Source organism: Pseudomyrmex gracilis, unplaced genomic scaffold, assembly GCF_002006095.1.
Source record: "Pseudomyrmex gracilis isolate BER0280 unplaced genomic scaffold, ASM200609v1 scaffold_2958, whole genome shotgun sequence".
Taxonomy (NCBI): Eukaryota; Metazoa; Arthropoda; class Insecta; order Hymenoptera; family Formicidae; genus Pseudomyrmex; species Pseudomyrmex gracilis.
This window is the reverse complement of record NW_018023542.1, coordinates 1,774-11,606: the sequence shown is the minus strand read 5'-3', so window position 1 is coordinate 11,606 and position 9,833 is coordinate 1,774. Positions and strand designations below refer to the sequence as shown.

The following is a 9,833-nucleotide window of genomic DNA, read 5'->3' as shown; positions in this document are numbered from 1 at the left end:
AGTTTTAGGTATATTGCTATAGACGACGTTTATTTATAAATTTGCCCATAAGTTTGAAAGTAGAGGTGTGCAAACAAAATATCAGGTATTTTTGNTATGTGCAAACGAAAATCTATCCATTAAGAGGTTTCAAAACAAATTTGGACAAAGTTGGGGGGCTATCGTGAAATTGGCCCCCCCAAACTTTTTTTAAATATAACTTTAGATTGAGCGATGTGCAAACGAAAAATCGAAGTGTGCCAAACTGTGCAAACAATGTGCAAACGATTGACATAAAAAAAGTTTTTTTTTTTTAATGTTGGGGGGCCAACTTCACGTGGGTGGTTTTAAGGTGCTGTCAAACGGGATCGGATCACTGCTATCGGGTCGTTTCTGAATTAAATAGTGGCTGAAACATTATAATAGCGTTCGGAGATTCGACTTGTTATCGGAATTAACTTGTGGTATAACGCTTGAGGCGTGCGGCAATATAGCTATCTGTTATTGTAAATCAGCTTAGCCGGCACACGGTGTCAAGGCCAGTCATTGACCTGGCGTACCGATACAGGCAAGTCTTATACGCGAGCAAGGTGTTTACTTCGCGCGGCTTCGTTTGTGTATAAAAATTCCTTAAAGTAAAGCAACACCTGTAAGACGTGCGAGTCGCGACACAGAATTCTCTGAATTTCGTCTATACTTGTCGAATATTTAGTATATTTCCGCATTCCGATTTCTGAAGAAAATTTGTCAATCTGCGGAATTCGCCTTATTATTGTAATTTAATCTTCTTTTATTCAAAATATATTTTGTTATTTTTTTCTATTATAAATCGGTTGTCGCGCCTTTTAATTAAAAGTGACCTATCTGCTTCCTATATCACCCCGCCCCTCTCCATTCGGTTCGGAGCTAGTCGGCCCGGATTTCCTTAGTGAGACGTCGTGAAATTGACACGCGCGACGCGTATCTGGCGCCCACATAACAACTTTAAAATCCCGACAATCTCAGAATTCCGGAATTGTTTCTGGATTCGAGTGCCGTCACGGTAACCACGGTCACGGCAGAGAAACGAGCCTTTTTCTCCTAAGCAGCGTATTAAACCGAAAAATACTGTTGTGAAATTTAGTTTTAATTTTGTTCGGGCCATTGAGCAATTGCGGTAAGTACGCNTCATTGCTCAATCGACCCGGTTTTGTTTCAAAAGGGTAACAAGCAGCATTTCTTTGTAAATGAAATCTGCTTGGTAAGCGTAATGTTAAGTATGGTACGGACACAGCACGCAACGTCAGCGACCTACGTGCAGTAGTAATTAGGTCGCTAAACTGCTGAGTGATTGCGATCGATTCCTTTAAAAGATCGATCGCGAGCAACGACAGACAGATCGTGAGTAGATGTTGAATACTGTGTGGCTCCGAGTCCATCCGGAGAGTTTACCGCAGTATAGCAACGGCTAAGTGTCAATATAAGCGTGCGTAATTGTACAGTAATTTGTAAACTTGGTAGTAATAAACTACGCCAGTTTTTTATAAAAGAATCTTATTCATCACCAAGTCCTTTATCTTCCCGATCTCAACAATACGTTGCAATACATAGCACATCACCAGTTGACTTATGTGTCTCTTTGCCTCTGGAGACAGATACTATCTGTATACAATAAAGTTTCATAAAACAATATTTAATTTTTGTATTAACGGACAGTATTACATATATTTGAGAATTGTTAAAAATCTCTATTTCTTTTGTCAGTACCAACTTTCTGATTCCTTTTTACTTTTACACGATATTTTTGTACATGTTTTTATCTTCTGGTCATAGTTGGTCTTTAAATAACAAAGATGTCGACGCGGAAATGTATTAATAATTCAGATAAATTCTGCTACATTTGTGGTAAATACACTCTCGAAAAACAAAGACGGTCATTAACGGAATAATTGAAAATAAATTACCGTAATTATTTTGACAGAGAAATTGACAATTAATATAAAAAATGGGTCCTTTATTTATTTTGCAACACTTATGTTTCGACTTTCTCTTTTTGGAAGCGTGGAATAAAAATAATGACTTTTGCATTTCCTATGACGTGGAATGAGCCTCATTCATTCATGATGTTGAATATATAAAAGATGAACCTGAATTTGATATACAAGTTGATGAAAAGCCCCAACTCTTTATTCAAAGTGATTTGAATGATTTGGTTCGAGATTTGTCACTGAGTAAAAAGAATGCTGAAATTCTAGGCTCTTGTTTAAAAGAAAAGAGTTTACTTGCACCAGAGGCAACGTTCTGTTGGTACAGGAATAGAGAAAAAGAATTTCTTCCATTTTTTGCTAAGAAAAGTCCTTTTTTATTCGTTTTTTGCAAGGATATTAGAAGATTGATGAAAAAACTTGGGACATAATGCTTATAATGCAGATAAATGGAGACTTTTTATTGACTTCTTAAAAAGAAATTTGAGAGCAGTACTATGCATAATGGAAACAAATATGCATCAATACTGATTTTTCAATCTATTTATTTAAAAGAAACATAAAAAAATCTCGAAGTTGTTCTTGGGACTATCAAGTATGACGAGCTTAAGTGAAGTATTTGTGAGGATCTGAAAATTATATAATCCTTTGCCGACAGTCTGGATACACCAAATACTCTTGCTTCTTATGTCAGTGGGATAGTAGGGCACGTCAAGAGCACTGGACAAAAAATGTATAGCCTAACCTAAAGAACGTTTACTTCCGGAATCAATTAATGTTATGAATTCTTCTTTTGTACTACCGTCTGAAGTGCATTTACCTTCACTGCACATTAAATTAAGGTTCATCAAACATTTCGTTAAGGCACTGAATAAAGAAGAAGGTTATGAATAAAAGAGAATGTTTTCAGTATATATGCGAAAAATTTCCAAGGCTTAGTAACGCAAAAAAAGAGGATATTTTTGTCCCGACAGAAGAAAATTGATAAAAGACTCTGATTTTCAGGCAACATCGATATCTGTTGAATGAACTACTTGGGATGCATTCACAAATGTTGTGGAAGATTTCTTAGGAAACAAAAACAACAAGAATTACAAAATTCTTGTGCAAAAAATGCTAAAAAGGTTCAAAAATCTCAATTGTAATTATGAGTTTGACGATTCATTTCCCACATAGTCATTTGGACTATTTTCCTGAAAATTTAATTAGTGGCATGTTAGTGACGAACAAGAAAAGAGATTCTACCAGGATATAAAAGAAATAGAAAGACGATATCAAGGCAAATAAAATGTTAACATGTTGGCAGATTACTGTTGATGCCTCAAACGTAACAACTACAATGCATATCACAAACGGAAGAGCCATAATCGTTCTTTCGAAGAAGTGTAAATATTTTTAGTTATGAATCTCCTCTCAATCTTGCATTTATTGACTAGATAAACCATCGTTCTTGCCTTAGCTGGCTAGATAATTTTTGGATCTGTGTAAATGTAGTTTTTAGGTTAGAATTATAATTTTCTGTACTATACCACTTTCTGTAAAGCTATTTAAATAACAAAATTATTAGGTTAACATTATTATTTTCCCATGGTCTGCCTAGACTAGGCCTACCTATACTAGGCCTGCCTAGACTAGGGCCTGCCTAGACTAGGTTAGGTTGTGACCGGGGTTAGCTTGTATTTGGCCGAGTACTCACGCTGTACGCCGGTTATACACGGTCGCCAGGTAATTTATCCTCCAATTACCAAGGATGTAATTAATTATTTCCTTTGTTTCAGAGACGGCGTCACAGTTCGTCGGGACAACACCTTCCAAGATGACCAGGATACACACAGATAAGTAACTTGATTTACACGGTTTATCTTTTGATATAATTCTTTTAATACTTATGTATGTGAATAAACAATGTATTATTGATGTAATCAGTCTTATTACATTTCACGAATCACAACTGAGTGCTTCACAATCTGTTTTTATTACAGGATGCGACATGTACACGTCCGCACAGTGTAACGATTGTTATGCGACTAACTCTCTCGGCGCCGCGCGCCTTCTTGTTCCCCGGGTGTCTACTCCGCCGCTGCGAAGTACTACCGCCTGCGCATGCGCGGTCCTTGTCGCTACAGCCTGGACCTTGAGCATAAAGTCTCCCACTTTGTGTGTGAGTACAGTATGAATGGTGCATGTTTTAATTCTTATTTGCGTGTTTGTGTGTGTGTGTCGTATGAATGAAATGTGTGACTTAAGCGCTGAAATTTTGTGTAAGTGACGTGTGTGTGATGCCTAATTGTTTGATGTGTAAACGACCGCTTAAGTGTATGTCTGAGTGTATATGTGGTATGAACAAAATGTGTGACTTAAGCGCTGAAATTTTGTGTAAGTGATGTGTGTATGGTGCCTAATTGTTTGGTGTGTGAACGATCGCTTAAGTGTGAATTTGAGTGTATATGCGATATGGACGGGGATGTGTATACTAAGTGCTGTAATTACGTGTGTGTGTTGTGTGTGTAACAATCGTGTGTTACATGTGTGTTTCCCTGCTTATGTGGGTGTTTATCTATATATGTATTGTGTGCTGAATGTTGTGATTAACGAATGATACTATGGGTGTGTGGTGTGTGTTCCGAGTGTGTGTATTTGTGGTGTGTCTTACCCCTTATTCATGTGTTCGACGATGTATGTAGTATGACCAAAATTTTCAACTTAACGGCTGTAAGTTTCTATATGTGTTGTGTATGTGATATGTGGACGTTTGACATACGTTTTTTTTCCTTATGCTCGAGGTTTCCCTTACAGTATATAACTGACATGTTTCAATCATAACTCAAATAAAATAATACGTATAACAGAAAATAAAATCCTCGCATTCCTTCTTATCATTTTTCCTCTCGGATGACTCGCAGGTCACCTTCTTCTTAAGTCAAACTCTATCTATATGTATTTGTTATAACGATAAGACTATATATATATACGTACGGGTTATTACTGTCCATATGTATAATACCAACTAAAATTATCAGTAAAAGATTACACATCTTGTCTTTATCTCGTAGTCTTTGTTCTTTCACTCTTCGTCTCCTGTGAAAACGACAGATTGACGTTCTCTGGGTGTCAGGTCACACAACCCCGCTAACTCGGAGTTTGATGGGAGTTCCTCTCTTGGAATCAGGTCACAAGATTAGGTTCGGTTAGGTAACTACTCCCGAACCTTAGGGGACCGAAGCAGAAGGCCCGTCGTCTCTATGTCAACGTGGTCCACGCAGTGGCCCTATATGGGGCACCGCTCTGGGCGGGAGTCCCAGCAGGGGCAGGAGCGCAAAGCAAGTTTGCCCAGGTTCGCGCCGCGCAGAGGACGGTTGCTCTGCGCGTTATCTGCGGCTTCCGAGACGTGACCACGGAGACGGCGGGTGTGCTGGCGGGGGTACCCCCTCTGGCCTTCTTGGCAAAAATGTACGCGACGAGGTACACTCGTCGCGTCGAACTGCTACAGGAGGGTCTGGCAGAGAACAACCTGCGGGAGGCCATTGCCTACTCGGAGCGCCAGGCCCGACAACAGCTGCTCCTGGACTGGGAGCAGCACTTGGACGAGCCTCGTGCGGCGGTCCAAGAAGTTGTCGCGGTAATCCGACCCCATTTGGAGGTGTGGTTACAGAACTGGGTCGGACACCTCACCTACAGGGTGACACAGGTGCTCACCGGGCATGGTTGCTTCGGTGAGTACCTGTGTCGCATAAGCAAAGAGCCAACGGCACAGTGCCATGAGTGTGGGGCAGCCAGCTACTCGGTGGAGCACACCGTGGAGGAATGTCCACGATGGGCAAACGACCGCCGAAAGCTGGTTGCCAACGTCGGAGGCGACCTCTCCCTGGAGGTCCTTTTTAAGGCCCTTGCCTCCGGGGAAGAGGAAAAGTGGAGAGCGGTAGTCTCTTTCTGTTCCGTTGTGATGGAGCAGAAAGAGGCTGCTGAGAGGGAGCGGGAGCGTGCTCCCATCCCTCGTTGAGGACAAGCAAGGTAGCAGTAATTCCTCCTTTCCGTCCATGTTGGGAGAAAAGGGAGACTGTGGCGGTGGGCGTTGGCAGGAGCCGGCTCCCATTGTTAACCCACCGTCCCAGCGGGACCCTCCTCGGATGCGAATAGGTCGCACACGGTGATCTCAACTTCCGGGATGGTCCGGTCCATCCCGATGAATGATTTCTCTCTTCCCTTCCTTTTCGTCACCGTGGGGACCGTGACAGGTCAAGATGAAGATCTTGACCTGTCCTGCACACGGTCCTGGAAAGGGTGGCATCGCGGTGTGTGTCCCGCGGTGTCACCATAACCGCGAGGAATCAAATAGGGGAGGGAACTCCTTCCTCCCCTCAATAATTCCTAAGCCAGAGGGAGGGACCTGCGCGCATCCTCTGACAGAAATTCCCAGGTCCCTCCCCGCCAAGGGCCGAGTAGTGACACACCGTAGTGGTTTTAATAGGTATACCCCTTCTTCTTGCGGAAAGAAGAGGGGAGTCCCACATAACCCTGATCCTCTCTCCCGGAAATTAGGGTATTCGTAATGGATTTCCACCACGTTAAGAAAAAAAAAGGTTCGGTTAGGTTAGGTTAAGTTAGGTTGTGACTGGTTCCCTCTAGATAGAAGAGAGCCAACCTGGTCCTGCTCCGCAAAGGAGGAAGGCCTGCGGACTCGCCGTCCGCATACAGGCCTATCTGTCTGCTCGACGAGGCGGGCAAGCTTCTTGAGCGCATTATTGCCGGTCGTCTCGTCGAGCATCTGTCGCGGGTGGGTCCCGACTTGGCCGATTGCCGGTACGGGTTCCGTGGGTGACGGTCAACGATAGACACTGTCTCTCATCTCAAGTCCCTCACGGACGCATCGATCAGGCAGGGAGGGAGGGCGTTGGCGGTATCGTTAGACATCTTTAACGCCTTTAACTCCCTTCCCTGGGATAGCATAGGGTGGGCTCTTAGTCGTCACAGAGTCCCACCCTATCTGAGTAGGATCCTCGGAGATTACTTCCGCGACAGAGAAATAAAGTACACTAGCCGGTACGGATCGCCACATCGGAGGGAGATGTTCCGCGGGGTCCCGCAAGGATCGGTTCTTGGCCTCCTGCTGTGAGACCACGGATACAATGTGGTGATCCAAGCTTCTCTCTTCAGAGGTCTGTCGGTCATCTGCTACGCAGATGACACTTTAGTAGTGGCCTCTAGAGAGAACTGGGACAGGACCAGGTTGTTGGCAGAGATTGGCACAAATTGTGTCGCTAGCCGCATCGAGGGACTGGGTCTCAAAGTAGCCGTCCACAAGACGGAGGCCATGTGATTTCATGGCCCCTGCCGTGGACGGCCCATAAGACTCAGTCTCTCTGTAGGTAAGGCACGGGTCGAGGTGGGTACTACTGTTAAGTACCTTGGTCTTTACCTCGACTCGATGTGGCGATTCGGCGAGTATTTTGCTCGCTTGGCCCCCAGAGTTCGGAAGATTGCCAACGCGCTTGCGCGTATTCAACCGAACCTTAGGGGCCCGAGAGCGGGAGTCCGTCGTCTCTTTGCAAGTCTGGTCCACTCGGTGGCCCTCTACGGGCACCGTTGTGGGCGGAAGCCGCAGCGGGGGCGGGAGCGCGGAGTTAGTTTGATCTTCTCCGCGCTGCCCAACGAGTAGCAGTCCTCCGCGTGATCAGCGGCTTCCGCACGGTGGCCACGGAGACGGCGGGCGTACTGGCGGGAATGCCTCTTTTGGCCCTCCTTGCGGGCATGTACTCGGCGAGGTATGCTCGCCGAGTCGAGTTGCAGCAGGAGAGCGTTGCAGACAACGCTTTGCAGAAGGCCCTCGCCGAGTCGGAGCGCCACGCCCGGCGACAACTGCTCCTCAACTGGGAGCAACACTTGGACGAACCGCACGCGGCCGCCCAGGAAGTCGTCCGGGTTATCCGACCCCACCTTAAGGTGTGGTTAGAGAACGGGGTCGGTCGCCTCATCTATTGGGTGACACAGGTGCTCACCGGGCATGGTTGCTTCGGTGAGTACCTGTGTCGTATACAACGCGAGCCAACGGCACAATGCCACAAGTGTAAGGCGGCAAGTGACTCGGTGGAGCACACCGTGGAAAAGTGTCCTCGGTGGGCTCCTGAACGCCGAGAACTTGCCGCCAAGATTGTGACAATCTCTTTTTGGAGGGTCTGCTGCGGGCGTTGGCCTCCAGAGAGAGGAAAGAGTGAGAAGCAGTGGTCTTCTTCTGCTCCGTGGTGATGGAGCAGAAGGAGGCGGCCAAAAGAGAAAGGGAGAGACAGCTCCTTCCTCTCGGGAAACCTTAGAGGCGTGTACAAGCAAATGCCGGGGCCTCTGCTCCCCGTGCTCGCCCCCGAGGTCGAGGCGATCCCCAATGACCATAGTCCCTCCTCCACCCCTCTACGACCATTTGATGCTTATAGAAGAGTTGGGGGAGGTAGGGGAGGTGGGTGTTGCGAGAAGCCGGATCTCTCGTTAGCCCACCGTCCCGGGAAGATGCGACAGAAGGCGCGAGAGTGAGGAAACACACGGCGGCCATTATTCCCGGAGTGGTACCGTTCATCCCGGAAGATGGTTTATGTTTTGTCGTCGCCGCCGTATGTCTCGAATAGCTGGAACAATTTGTTCGCAAAGCATAACTGTGTATATCTGTGCTGTCAAATTGCCTTCAATGAAGAAAAGGCCAACTGGTCTACCATTAAGAATACCAGCCCATACGTTAACTTTTTGTGGATATTGGGTATGATTGTCTCTTTTCCAGTGAGGATTAACGTCACTCCAGTACCTACAATTGTGTCTATTTACATTTCCAGTCAGTTCAAATGTTGCCTCATCAGAGAAACCAATATTATTAAGTAATAAAGAATCGTCGACAATCATCTCCATCATAAGATCACAAAATTCGATGCGTCTATCAAAATCGTCTTCGGACAACTCTTGGCACAAATGGAATTTCTATGGATGTCATTTATTCAATTTCAAAATTATACTGACCGATGCATGACCAATGTCGTGTTCTTGTGCAACGCGATTGATGGAAATATGGGGATTTTCAACGAAAAACTGTAAAACATCTAATGCCTTATCATTACCAAATCTTGAACGGCTTTTCACGCTACCAATGTCCTCGAAACGTTGAATAGTACGGATTGCAATACTTTTAGAGATCCTATTATTTTCATTCCGAAAATTTTCATTAAATAATCGCGTTACTGTTTTATACCCTCTTTGTTGATTTCCTCATTCTCGCATCATTAACAGTGTTATTCGATCTTTTCCAGAACTCTCCGCCATTCTTAATTAGAGCAAAGAAGAATTAATCAGGTAAGTGATAGGAAATTGATTAAAATAATTAGGTAGAGAAAAATACTAATTATTAAGTGTTGGTCCAACTAGTGATTTGTTTATTTCAACCAGCACTAACAAAAAGCTCGTTGAGTAACTGAAAATCTAATAGATCAATTACTAATAGTTACGAAAAATTTCTGGGCTATTGGAAACAAAATGAAGATGTTTGAGACAATCAATTAAAGCGCAATAACTTCTTTTGTTACAGAAAAAAGTTTTGGGGCTGTTGTTTTCGTCCACGAGGTAACTGCTGCTCGCTAAGAAGAAGACAGCACTGCATCAAAGATTAAAATCAGTGATCCGTATTGTTTGCTCAAGAGCTTGTACATTGGTGCCTGCGAGAGTGAGAGAATAAAGATCGGCCCCGCCAACGCTCTCGGGCAGATTCCCGCTAACGACTTCGGACATCACGCATTCGAGCAACTTCTCGCGATCACCTTCGGGCAATTTTCCGCCGTAGCCTACTAGCATAACCGCTTAGCCGTACAACTTTGCTATTGGACATTTTTCCAAAATGCATTCTTACTGAAGATATTAGAG

General features: G+C 44.5%; 1 protein-coding gene across 1 annotated transcript; it reads left to right on the top strand.

Annotated features, from left to right (window-relative positions):
* The first annotated feature begins 5,391 nt into the window (after window positions 1–5,391).
* Window positions 5,392–7,260, top strand: LOC109863041. The gene is made up of 2 exons (XM_020443219.1): window positions 5,392–5,852; window positions 7,098–7,260. The coding sequence occupies exons 1-2, from the start codon at window positions 5,392–5,394 to the stop codon at window positions 7,258–7,260; spliced, it is 624 nt and encodes a 207-aa protein (XP_020298808.1).
* Window positions 7,261–9,833: the final 2,573 nt, after the last annotated feature.